Source organism: Echinops telfairi, unplaced genomic scaffold (genome assembly GCF_000313985.2).
Source record: "Echinops telfairi isolate 266 unplaced genomic scaffold, ASM31398v2 ScPeMD7_2291;HRSCAF=2852, whole genome shotgun sequence".
Lineage (NCBI taxonomy): Eukaryota > Metazoa > Chordata > Mammalia > Afrosoricida > Tenrecidae > Echinops > Echinops telfairi.
The window spans coordinates 19,318,113-19,330,886 of NW_022106189.1; the positions used below are offsets into that span (position 1 = coordinate 19,318,113).

Below are 12,774 nucleotides of genomic sequence, written 5' to 3' on the forward strand. Positions count from 1 at the left end.
CACTACCCCCTCCCTGCCTGCTTGGCCCTTACCGCCCCCACCCCCCCTTCCCGAAGCTGACACCAGTTTTCCCCCTTGTCTGTGTCCTAACAGGGGCTGGAGAATCAGGAAAAAGCACCATTGTGAAGCAAATGAAGTAAGTCCCCTTGGCATTGGGATTTGTACTTTTATTAAGACTAATTTTTTAAAATCCGTTTTATTGCCTTGCTTATTCCACACATTGCTCTCTAGGCCTGATGTTTAATTAGTACACCCAGACACACACGCACGCATGCACACACACCTAGATATGACTCCCCTCCCCCACATTCTACATTTGTTCTGGGTCTTGCACCCCAACTCAAGGGTGTTTTTTTTTTAAGGGCGTGGGGGTGGGAAGGGAGCGCCTGGAGTTCTATGAATGACAGTGTCCGCCATATTGATCAGAATATCCCACTATTGGCACGGTTATGATCATTACTCCTGCACATGAGGTGTTTCGTGTGCCTCTCTGCTTCTGTTTCAGTCTCTGCCAGTTTTATTCCGTCTCTATCCCAGCCCCCAGCCCTGGCTCCCCATCTCCTCTCTTTCATAACCCCATTCTCTCCTGCCCTTCCCCTGGGGCACTGATTTTGGACTTGGCGACAACATGGAGGGGCCCCAGCCCTAGACTGGGGTGCAGGATCAAGTGTCTGCTGTTCATGGCTTTGGTGCTGAATTGGAGGGGAAGAGGATGAGGATTAGGGGAGGGGGCATGTGTTGGGGGAAGGGCGTAGGCTTCCAAGCGGATGTGACTGGCAGAGGTGGAAGGGGGATGGCTGGCATGGCTTACTGCTGGCCTCCTTGTGGCCCCCTAGGCCCTCGCCGCCCCCACCCTCCAGGGTTAACTCTCCTGTCACCAGCAGTTTGCAGTCACTCCGTGGCCAGTATCACTGTGTTTATGTACACTCCGCACAGGCCGTGCTCCGTCTAATCTACCCACAGTGCGGATTTCAGGCCCCACTTGCCGCCGCCCCCTTTTGCCTCAGATATCAGTTTCCCCTCCTAATTAACTGGAGGTGGATTTGAGTGATGGTTGAAAATTAAAACAAAATGGGTTGTTGCTTCTCTGCCACACTTCCTCAATAAGAAGCCTCGCCCCTCCTTCCCACTTTCCAGCTCGCTTCTTGCCCCTCCACCTGACAGCTCCAGGCGAACCTTTGAGCAGCTTCGCTTGAGGAGGGGGCGCTTGAGGAGGGGGCGGCTGGTGGGAAAGAGGCGTGCGCCCTCAGGGCCTCCTGGCCGGGTGCACCCGTTGGCCTGTCAATTGAGGATGAGCGAGTTCGTTAGGATCGTTTAGCGAGGATTCCACATTGCTTTGCTGTGACACCTTCGAGCACACACGGCTCCTAATTAAGGGTTGCTGTGCAGTAAACAAAAATGATTATTTTTCAACTTGACAGGATAGCCGAAGTAATTGCATCCCGCAGGGAAACAATAGGAAATTAAAACCCATTTCGTGGGAAGATGGGTGGGAGATGAAGCATGCTTGCGGTTTGAGACGAACCAAGATACAAAAAAATCTTGCATGTGTAACAGGCATGACAAGCCAGTTCTAGGCGGCGCCATGATGGCAGGGAGTAGCGACTGGAGACAATTTCCCCCATCTGCTTGACATGTTCTTCTTTTGCCCGGGAGCTCCCTGGAGCTTTCTTCGAAGAGGTCCCCTCAGCTTGCAGCACCCGTCGGAGCCACGGGTAATTTGGCCTGGGGCTTCTCTGGAGCGTGTGCAACCCAAGTGGATGGAGAGGCGGTGCCTGGGGAATTGCTTTTTGCAACAAGGTGCATGTTGCATCTGCCTGGAGCCCTTGCAGATGGGTAAATGCAAGCAACACCACCCCCATCGCCCTAGGGAAACGCTTGCAAACTTCCGAGGTCTGTAAATCTGCAGTGGCGTACTCAGAGCCCGGTAGAAGCCCAGCCACAGGGGTTGGGTAAGGTTTCAGGCGTTGCGAGTGGTGGACAGCGCCCAGCCGAGGCCTGAAAAGTCGATGGAGCTGAGCTGAGCTCGGCTCGCCTCGGCTCGCCTCGGCTCGCTTCGGCACAAGCTGGGAGTGGGGCTCGGAGGGACTCGGCAGAGTTCGGAGCCGAGTCCGTGCCCTGGCGGTGGGAGTCGAGCTGTTTCGGCGGGAGCCGAAGGTATTCGGAAACACTCCGCGTCTGGGAGGGGACTGAGAGGAGGGAGGAGGTATGCTAGAATCTACAAAGTGCCTTAGCATCCATCAAGCAACGTGTTAACTGCTTTCCCTCAGCATGCTCTATAAATCGGGTTGATTTGAGAAGAAGTTTCAAAATATATACTTGAATCTCCCCCTGCCCCTCCCCCACCAAAGGGTAATATTACCAACTTTGGCTTCTCCAAAGAGATGGACTTGACATTTGCGAAGGAAGATGACTAATTATGTACTGGTGCAAGAAAACGTAAATTAAGGCTACACGTAGACTTTCCTGGGAAAGCCCTACCTGTCTCAAATACATATCTATATTTGAGTACATGGAGGTGCTGCCAGGTGAGTGTGGGATTGCTAACTGCCAGGTCTGTGGTTCAAATGCACTAGGCTGCTCTGCGGGAGGAAGGTGAGGCTGTCTGCCCTTCATAAAGATCACAGCCACAGAAACCTTCTCTAGGACCAGTCTGAGTTCCTGGCAGTGGAAGGAAGGAAACGTGTAGCGTTTGATGCTTTGAGAGGTTTAAGTCAGAAACCTATAGGCCCTTCTTGCAATTCCCTCGTTGCTCACTCCCCACAGAAACATGCACTGACACCCCGTTTTTTTGGGGGGGTGAGGGGGGGCGGAGCAGAGCTGGAATATAGGAAGTGAAACAATAGTTGAAATAAACAACTCCTTACACTGGTTTCTTTAGGAAATGGGATGGGCTTGCTCAGAATATCTGAACAGTCTCTGGACTGGGTACGTTTTGCTGTAAGGAACCAGAGTGAGAACGCTGGGTCCTGTTCTTCCCAAAGCTTTCATGAATGGCAGCTTTTTTCTCTGAGCCCTCCAGCTTGGCTTGAAATAAGTCAGATCAGGGCCTTGTGCCAAGCTTGATGCAGGACTTGTTTTATTAACCACAAAATGTGGGATTGGTGTCACTGTATCCTAGTGACAAATTCTTTTGAGTCCTCCCTTCCCGACAAGGTTTTTTGTTATTTTTTTTTTAAATCCCTGAATGACTGAGAGTCCCTGAGTAGGAGACCCGTGTGGAGGGTGGGGCCTATCTGGGGAGCCCTGACAGAAAACAGTCCCCCATTTCCCGGTGCCATACAATTAGCAACTCACCCATCAGGACACATGTATGAGTTCAGTCGGGTGCTGTTTTGATTTCATCTAGGCAGATGAAGTCAGACAATTAAAGGGGAGCTTGGGTTACACCCTGTGAGGATCATCACCTAATGGGGGCTGGAGATTTAATAGCCCCACAGGTTGGATGGAGAGGAAGAATATTGATATTCAGACATGCCCAGGCCCTTTTTATTCACAATTTCCTAAAATAGCAAAGAGCCATTTCATTTCACCTGTGTTCGGATGTATGCCAATTAGGATGCGGAACGGGCTTCTGCAGATGAGGATGTCCTTAAAGCTGCAGGATAAAGGAATGACTGGCAGATGCTTCTGAGAACCATTATACCTGAGGGACTGACCTGTGGCATTCTCCTTACCGCTGCATCAGAAACGCCAGTCAGTTGTCTTTCTTGAAGCCCGAGCCTCTCCATACTTTATTAAACATCCCATTTGAACCTAGCTTCCTTGGCTTGTTTTCCTCCGAGTCTGTGTCAACCAATCCTCAACAATGCCGTTGTGGGAAGGAAGCAGTGACGGCTGAGACGGCACACACATCCCTGTGCACACACCACAATCCGTCCGTGGGTTTCGTCTTGCTTCTCATCTGAAACAAGTTTGATTGTTAGGGGGTCTCGGCCTCATCGTCTTTGTCGTCCGTCGGTGGCCGTGCAGACCTCAAGATTTTCAAAAGAAATGTCAGTTTTATTTAATCTCCAGAACCTTTACCAGGAACTCTCGGGAGGAGATTGATGAGGTGTAGAATCCGCTGAATATTACACGAAGTGGCTGCCCAGTTCAGCACCAGTCGTGGCACCGTGTGGGCCATCTGGGATGAGGTTGAGGGTGAAACCCCGGGGCTGCTGTGGGCGCCTAGGCGCACCTCAGTCAAGGTGTTGCATTTCCTGCGCCGTTGCATTCCAGTTGCATTCCAGCGAGCTGTGCCAGGAGCATGCAGGGGATGATCAGGAAGAGGGAGAGTTTGGAGGTAGCAGGGAGATCTGGTGGGCTAGCTGATAGCTTTAAAATCAGTCAGCCTGACAACCTGGGACGCTCCGTGCGTGCACTCATTCCAAGGCACCCACCTGCCCAGTGCCTTTTAAAACAAAGGACCCCTTTTCCCCATGAAAGCTCATCGCCTATCCATAGAGCCAGCCTTCAGAATCAGTTAGGGCGCCCAGGGCAGAGCCCACTCTGTCAGGAAAGGCAGTGTGTCTAGAGGGCACTTGCTACCCAGAAGCTGGTGGTTTGCTCTGCCCAAGCGACCCTGGTCTTATAATTACGGTACCTGCAGTCTGGCTTGGGTTCAGGAAGAGCAGGTGTTTACTGAGCGCACAGCTGCCCAGCCCTTACTAAGTGGTAGGCACTAGAGGAGGATGGCAACTGGCAGCAATTGCTCTAGCGTGCTGCCCTTTAACAGGGCCTTTCCCACACAAGCCCAAGTTGGGGGGTGGGGGTGGGGGACGTCCAGGCAGCACTCACTGAGAGCTGCTCTCCCAGATTCGCAGGTCTGTTACTTCTGTCTTCCTCTTGCTGGCTGCTTCGCCTCCCACCTTGCCTCCTGTCTCCATGTTTATGCAAATGGAGGCCGCTTGCTCCCTCTGGAGACTGTGTGAGCTCCAACAGAATGTCAAGTCTTGGATGAGCCCTCCTTTGCTGATGGATGGCACTCCTCCCTTCTCCCTGCTCCCTGAGCTGTAAATACCAGCAGCCCTTCTGCCAGCAGAGTAGCAAAGGGTCCATGTGATCCCCTCTGGAATCAGCTGTGGAATTCTTGAACCTCGGGGCGCCTGTTGGGTTCTGAAACGGAACCTGGCTGCTTGTTGAAAAGACTGGTCTCGGTTCATTTTGAGGGATAGAGCTCGGCGAGCGATTGGCATGTTCAAAAGGAATCCAGAAGCATGGGCTCTTCTGTGCGCCGGGCTCTGGAGTGGTGTTACTATGCCCAGAGTCAGAGCGCTGCCAGCCTTGGGACTCCCTGAGCTTGCCACCGCTGCGAGAGACAAGATCTGCCATGTTACCCAGCTACTCATTCCTCCTGTCGCACAGCATTTTATTATGTTTCGGGGGACAACTAGGCTCCCATCTGACCATCTCTATGCATGCGTGTTGTTCAGTGACCTGGGTGGCATTTCACAATATGTCAACATTGCATTCTTCCATTCTGGCTGTGGGGTTTCCATGAATCTAGCCTCCCATTACCCCTTACCTTGTCTCCTGTGGTTCCTGGGAAACACTGCCTGGTTGGTCTCATAGAGTTGGGTTTTACCCTTTCTCTCAAGATTTTGTGAGACTGGAACAGGGTCCTGCTTTGCTGCCATGTGCACAGCCAGTCTAAAGGCAGAAACATGCCCCCCCCTCCCCCCCACGGTCTCTCTCGTCTGTCCTCTCTCCTTTGTCATGAGGCCAGTGTATTCACACGAGAGCACACCTGAAAGGTGCTGGACCAACTGGGAAGAGATTTCAAACTGGGGGGATCCAAAAAAGTTACCCCCCCAAATTGACCTTAACCAAGACCAACTTGTGATTTTGAACAAAGAAAATGTTTGCCTGGCACTCATACTACCTGATTTAAGAACAGTCACCAGACACGGAAGGGCCCCTCCCTCACTTTCCTGCTGATTGCATCATCCGAAAGCTTGCCTCCGCTCAGATAAACTCTCTTCTGAGAATTTGTTCGTACGTGGATCACATTATCTTATTTCGCCCTCTCATTCTTGTGCAACACTGATAGAAAGGGAATTGTCTAGCCAACTAGTGATTAGGATTAGGGAGCAGGACCAAAGGCCCAAGTAAGCAAACTGGTTCTGAGAAGCTGGTCCTTGGTTATTTAAATAAGACTGGAGCCCGTTTCTCTGAAACTGAGAGGGGATTATGAGCACAGGTACTGCAATCAGGCTGTGTGGATTCAAATCTTGGTTCCACCAGTAACTAAATGTATGGCCTCAAATGAAATACTTACATTTCCCTGCTTGTAAAATGGGACTGATAATTAAAATAACTACCTCGCCATGAGCATTTAAATGAGTCAAGATATGAAATGCACTTAGAACCGAATCTGGAACATGGAAATTGTTATACACACGTTCGCTGTAGTTTTCATTCCTCTGATTGACATCCTGTGTGGAGCTCTGTTTCCAGGTATTTGGAACTTACCTGTGCTGAGAGCCAGAATGGGGTCGCCAGGCGTGGTTCACGCCCATGGCTTTTCCCCCATGTGTGCTTTGGAGCACAGATTATGTAACCACCTGTGTTATCAAACTGACGTGACATTTTCATGATGCAGCTGCTTCAGCCTAGGAGCCTTAGGTGATCATGTATGGAGCAGGAGAGAGCACTGGACCAGGAGTCAAGATGAGTAGCCTTTCCCTTTCTCAGGGTCTCTCTTGAGGGCTCTGTTTCCAGAAGGAGTTGGGCGAGGGGCTTTGTTTTCAGGGTCTTGATGCCTCTGGCCCTGTCCATTATGATTCCATCCTGCAAGGAGGAGGGGGAATCCATAAGCGAAGTCAGGGATGACCGTTCGCAGGATCGCAGCATCAGCCACGGAACTTTAGCAGCCAGGAAATCATCGCTGTGGGAGGAAAACCATTTCTAAACCAAACTTTCATGCCGCCCTAGTTTTCGGCCCAGACAAAAATCCGCAATTATCCCTTGGGCTGTTTGGGGCTGGAGGCCCAGGGAGATGTTCAGAGGCGAGGTGGCCTGTCTGCGGTTCCCAGGACGCTTAGAGGAGGAGACAGCTGTGACTTCCACCAGTTATGGCTGCATGTGAAGGCAGCTGCCTTGGTTCAGGTGCCTAGGATCCAGACAGCCACCAGGGTACAAGTAAGATCTGTTCCTGTATCTTTAAGGATTTCCAGGTAAGGCAAAACAGGTGCATACAATTCTCATTTAGCCTTAGGTAAGTGCAAGAAAGGGCCCCAACCCCTATCAGTGGTTTAAAAGCTACAGGTGTGCTGCAAGTGAAGGTGATCGTGATAAAGACATTCTTACGCGCAGGGGTGGGCTCCGTCTTCGGTGTTTCAAAGTGGGGGCCAACTGACATTAAAGGACCAGCTGGAGTTGTCTGTAAATCCGATGGACTTTGGTAATGAGAGCACTGCAGGTCGAAAAACCGAGGGTCTGGAGAATGACGTTTTAATGTTGACTCTCTCTCGAATGTGACTTGGGGCCGGTAACAGCGCTTCCCCGGACTTCCGTTTGCTCGTCTCTGAATGAGGAGACTGGTTTTCACCATAGACCTGCTCAGGTCTCTTCCAGGTTTCCAGGGCTCAGGCAAAGAGAAGCTTAGAAATCCAGTGGGGACTAGTGGGAGTGTTTACCACCCACAGCTTTTATCTGCTGAGCCATCTTTAGTTCTAATTTTCTTTACAGAGAAGAGGAAAAACATTGTGCTTTTCATAGCACAAAAAAAAAAAAAAAAACTAAAATAAAATCCTGCAAGACTCAATACCCTTAATATGTTCCTCTGTTCCACTTGATCTACTGACCATCTCTGGAAGCAAAGATAATGGAGAGAAGGAGAATAGAATATCAGGATAGGCCTCTTGGCCAAGGATTTGTCCTGAATTCTCTACCTGAATTGGGGATAAAGATGGTCACTTAATGTGGCCACATTGAGCTTGAGATTCTTGTGGATCGTCTAAGTAGAGAGTCCTGGGAAGCAGCTGGGGATGAGGTAGGAGATGGAAGGGCGTCTGGGAAAGTTTAAATCCCGTGGTATAAATGCGCCATGGACGCACAGCGGTTACGCATCAAGCTGCCATCCTCAAGGTCCACAGCTGAAAACCACCAGCCACTCCGTGGGAGGAAGATGGCGTTTCTCCTCTCCTTTACAGTTACCGTCCCAGCACCTCCCCGAGGCAGGTCTAGCCTGGCCTGTAGTGTCCCTGTGAGCCGGCATCGGATCCATGCTAGTGAGTTTGGTTTTGATTTGTTTGTTTGTTTTGGTCGGCTGGGTGGTGTCACCGGTATGCACTGGGCTGCTGTCCTCAATGCATTCTACTCGGTGAAGAGTTCCAGTCTCAGAAACCTAGCTGGGGCGGCCCTGCCCTGCCCTAGAGGGTTGCTATGAGTCAGAATGGACTCCGTGCCAGTGAGTTCAGTTTACTGTGAGCCCTGCGAGCGGTGGGTAGAAGTCAGTAACCTTGTGCAGACGAATGAGGAGGGGAGAAAAGGTGGGGGTGGGGTGCATCCCCCACCACACACATCCCAGCTCCAGGAAAGCAGATTGCTTTCGGAAGAGGCCTCTGTGAAGGAAACGGAGGGAGAGGGATTTGAATGGTGGAAAAGCAAATGCCAGAGCAGCTTTCTTTGAGTCAGACATTGTGCGTGTTAGACCCAGTGTTGGCCAACCCAACCAGGAAGTCCAGCCTGGTTATTCCTCGTGCTTTCTTACTAATCCATGGCCCACAGTTTCACCTTTCCGGACCCCATCCATGATTCTGCTGCTAGGTCTGGCTGGCATCTTTCTCCCCACCCCACAGCACCTTCCTACAGAATCGAAGTCCTTTTTTTATCAGCAACAGAATACCTAGTAATCAAGGTCCACATGGGCTGGCTGGTATTGGCTTATGGGATCTGTAGCGAGCCATTTCACGTTCTTCACCACGGCCATGTTTGTCGCAGATGTGGTGGAGAATGTGTGACATTTGTTGACTACGCACAAATAAGCACAACTCAATCTATGCTTACCTTGCTTATTAACTAACCTGTACCCGCTTAGCGAAGACTGGCAGGTGTCCAGTTGCTGGTGGCCATGCCAAGGTGCTCAGTGGAGCGGTGGGAGAGAAGTCAGATTGCAGGGGGGAGTTAAGCAGTGGGTGGGACTGAGGACATGGAGGTGGTGGATGGAGCCCGCTGAAAGAACCTGGAGCGGTGGAAGGAAGAGAGAGGGAAGAGAGGGGTGTGGAGTCCAGGAGGATTTGGTCTTATTGTTCATTTGGCTGCCGTGCATGAACGTGCGTCCCTAAAGGGAGCAGTGAATGGTGGGGGGCGGGGGAGTCATTGAAGGAGCAGAGCCCCAGCCAAGCTGTCTGGAGTGGAAGGGCGTGGGGTGGGGGGTCAGGGACTTGATCTTCAGGTGAACACATATCTCTTCTTTCTGACAGAGGGGAGAGCAGTAAGGATGGCGAGGGGGGCATCTGTAAAGAAATGTGGGGGTGGAATGGTAAGGACAGGAAGTCAAGGGAGCTCCTGCCTCAGCGTTGACTTTCCTCGTGACGTGGGGGGAATGAGGACGCAGCTGTGCTCATTTCCTGGAGCAGTCAAGGCCGGTAGCGCCGGTCCTGTTGCGCCATTCACCGGTTCACTTAGTTAAGACTCACCTGGCCCCCGTGAGGTGCGAGGCACTGTGGTAGGCGCTCGAAGGTTCGGTGGTGAACAATGAGAAGATGACATCAGACACACATCCCGGGGCCCAGTCCTGCCAGACGATAAGGCCTTTTCTGGAGTCACCTGTGTGAGGGCTGAGGCCTTCCACCAATGGCTGCCGGGGCCCAATCAGAGCCCCGAGGGAACAGCCGAGGAGAGGTGGGCTTGTGTTTGGAGCAGGTGTGCTCCGATCAGTGAGGTGGAGACACGAGAGTTCTGTAGTCGCTTGCTAGTTTCATCTCATTCCTGCCAGGCAGTCTCCGTGGGATGCCTCTTCTCACTGCCCTCTGCCCGGTGAAGGTAGAAGTGGGCTTATGATTCAGGCTTTTCCATTCACAAGAGTACCCCCCTCCTCCTGGCCATGCGATTGGCTCAGGAAGAGACCTGTGACTCAAGTGAGGCCAATCGGAACCCTTCTCTGGAATGTTATAGTCAATGTGAGAAACAAGTTCTGAGAGCTGGGATCCCAGCAAGGACCTGGCTGGCCGGAAGTAATGATAGCCTGAAGCTAAGGTGGCCGTGTTCCCTCTCCTCTCTTCCCCTCTGCAGGGGCATGCTTGTCTGTCATGGAAAGGATTGACAGACAATTGAAAGATGGGAGGGTGGGTGAGGAAGGGAACGGGAAAAGAGAACAATCCAGGAAAACATCTGGCAATATGATTGAAATCTCAGAAACCAGGCCTGTGGACCCGATCGTTATGGGACCCAGGAAGTCCCTTCTTGCACGTACATTAATTTGAGCTGGGACTGTGTCCCTTACCATTAACATCATCCTGACTGAAAGGATAAGACCGCTCGTGAAACTTTTTAAAAACAACAGTGTGAGCAAAATTACAGAACCGGGACTCACATATATCTGGGCCCGCTGGAGGTCGTTGGAAGTCTCCCATGGCCAAAGCGCTCGGGCATAATGAGCATATGAGAAGTCGTAGGGAAGGACAGTGGACCATGTTCCCTCCTCACTGTGGTAAAGGACGTAACTTTAATATTAATATGGTAGGGTGTCAGGTCAGGGGGGAAGGGGGTGAAGAAGGTAGACTGGAGAGAAGGCATAGCAGCTGGGAGAGAATTCTAGATAGCAACTCACAAAAGAGGAGTTGGATGGGGGAGAGGACTTGGAGGCATGAAACCTGGAATTTGATAGCTACTTGCCTGTGGAGAGATGGTAGTAGGGAGACGCCTTTGCATCTGGTGGTAGAATTTAGTTGTGCTCTCAACTGAAAGGGAGCGAGTCATACCACAGGCCTGGGCTTCAGTCCTTGCAGGGTAATGTTCTAGAAATGCCCCGCAGTCTGCTTGGGTAGTAGCTCTGGTCGTGAGAGCTCAGGACTGGAGAGGCAAACGCCTCGGGGGCTGCACGGTGTGACGGGCGGTGAGAAGGGAGAATGGAGAACGTTTGAAGGGTAGAACGTACTGCCGATGGAACGATGGAGGGGCTTCTTGGTCCTAAGAAGCCCACCACTGTGGAGATGAGCAGCAAAACCCACTTTCCAGAGTGGCCCCGGGCCACCCCACCTGGAGAAGGGGGTGGAGGACAGAGATGGAGTAGGGGAGTCTGCAGGACCCTGGCATGGGTGGAAGATCCGGGCATCCAACAGGATTCTGAGTTAGATCCGAACTGAGAAAGGGCCATTGTATTTGGTGACGGCGGCTGTTGCTGGCCTTTGTAGACGCCATCTCCAAGGATGGAAAAAGACAGGGAAAAGAACGTTGTATGGCAGAAAGAAATTGGAATGAGGAGTCAAGAAGCCTGCGTTCATATCCCATCCCATCCCTCTTTAGCTTGGTGGCCCCAGACAGGTTCGTTAACTAACTTATCTAGGACTTAGTGTTGTCACAGATAACGTTAGAAAACTGGGCTGAATGAGTTCCAAGCGTCTGCCCTGCTCAGGGTCGTAATTTCAATCTTGCTGTCCGGCACAACAGATGTTCTTGTGGCAAAGGAATTCCCCGCCTCCTCCCTTGGCCACCTCCAGCTGAGATAATACATTATAACAAAATTAAGCTTTCAGAGCTCTAGTGCTAATTGAGAAAGAAAACTGGGGCATCCGCCGAGGGAATTGTGGACAGCAGGGTGTGGGGCATCCACGCGGACTCTCCATCAAGAGCGTGTATGGAGCTTTGCGAGGTGGGCCATGCCTTGCGATGCTGCCAGGGTTTCCTCGGCTGAGACCGTGTGCTGCTTTCATAGGCTGGCATGCTGTGGTTCCAGAGGACAAGGACAAATCGGCCTCTGGGGTCGCCCCCTCACGTGCAGAGAGGCCGAGGAGCCCAAGCTCCTTGTGTGAGCTAGGAGAGTGCAGAAGAGCTGGAGGGGCTCCTGCCTCAGGAGGGCAACAAGCCCAAGGCCACCAGCCTGTTCGTGTCCCCTCGAGGAGGGGCGTTAGAGAAGGGAGAAAGGGGTTCTGTGGTCGAGGCGTTCCCTCTCACCTTTCACTCCCAGCGTGCTACACAAGGCCCGTTCTTCTGCAGAGCTGTCCTGCAGAGTTTCGCCACATGGACTTGGCCATGTCGTGGAACATCCCTGGCGCATGTGTGTGTATTCTGCAGATACCAGTGCAAGACCAATCATGTGCCAGGTGGCCAGACCCCGGCTTACTAGGAATGGAACCCAGCGGAGTAGGATAGGTGGCTTCCTGCCCGCAAGGACTAGAGTTTTCAAGATGGAAGATAAAGTAAATGAATAAGCAAAGTCATTCTGGAAGCACGCTAATGGGAGAGAGAGCGCTTCATTCCCAGCGGGTGGTTGACGCGGTCAGGGATGAGAAAGCTGCTCAGGGAAAATCTGGGGCTGAGCGGAGGGCGGATTCAAAGACCCTGAGGCAGGTGGGAGTGGAAAGACGTGAGCGAAGGGCGGATTCAAAGACCCTGAGGCAGGTGGGAGTGGAAAGACAGTCCGGAGCTGGACCATCAGGATGAAGGGTGATGAGACGCAGACGGGGGATGTGCAGGCTGGTCATGGAGAGGCATTGGGGATCCCCTGAGGAGGACCCCATTTTGAGGGGACACAACCCCCCTGCATCTGGAGGACAGAGATCACTCCCCATCAGTGGTTGTTGGGGAGGGGCATGGGGGACTTTGGGGGGCGGTATGCAATATTCTGTA

The 12,774-nt window shown here is 52.1% G+C and overlaps 1 protein-coding gene across 2 annotated transcripts in view; it reads left to right on the forward strand.

Moving 5' to 3' along the window:
• Positions 1–68: 68 nt before the first annotated feature.
• The window catches only part of GNAO1 (G protein subunit alpha o1), a 180,758-nt gene continuing 168,052 nt past the window's right edge, over positions 69–12,774 (forward strand). For both annotated transcript variants that reach the window (XM_045293942.1, XM_045293943.1), the window contains exon 1: positions 69–136. In XM_045293942.1, coding sequence (XP_045149877.1) covers positions 132–136 — 5 coding nt within the window. In that variant the 5' untranslated portion in view covers positions 69–131. The remainder of the gene's footprint in view (positions 137–12,774) is intronic.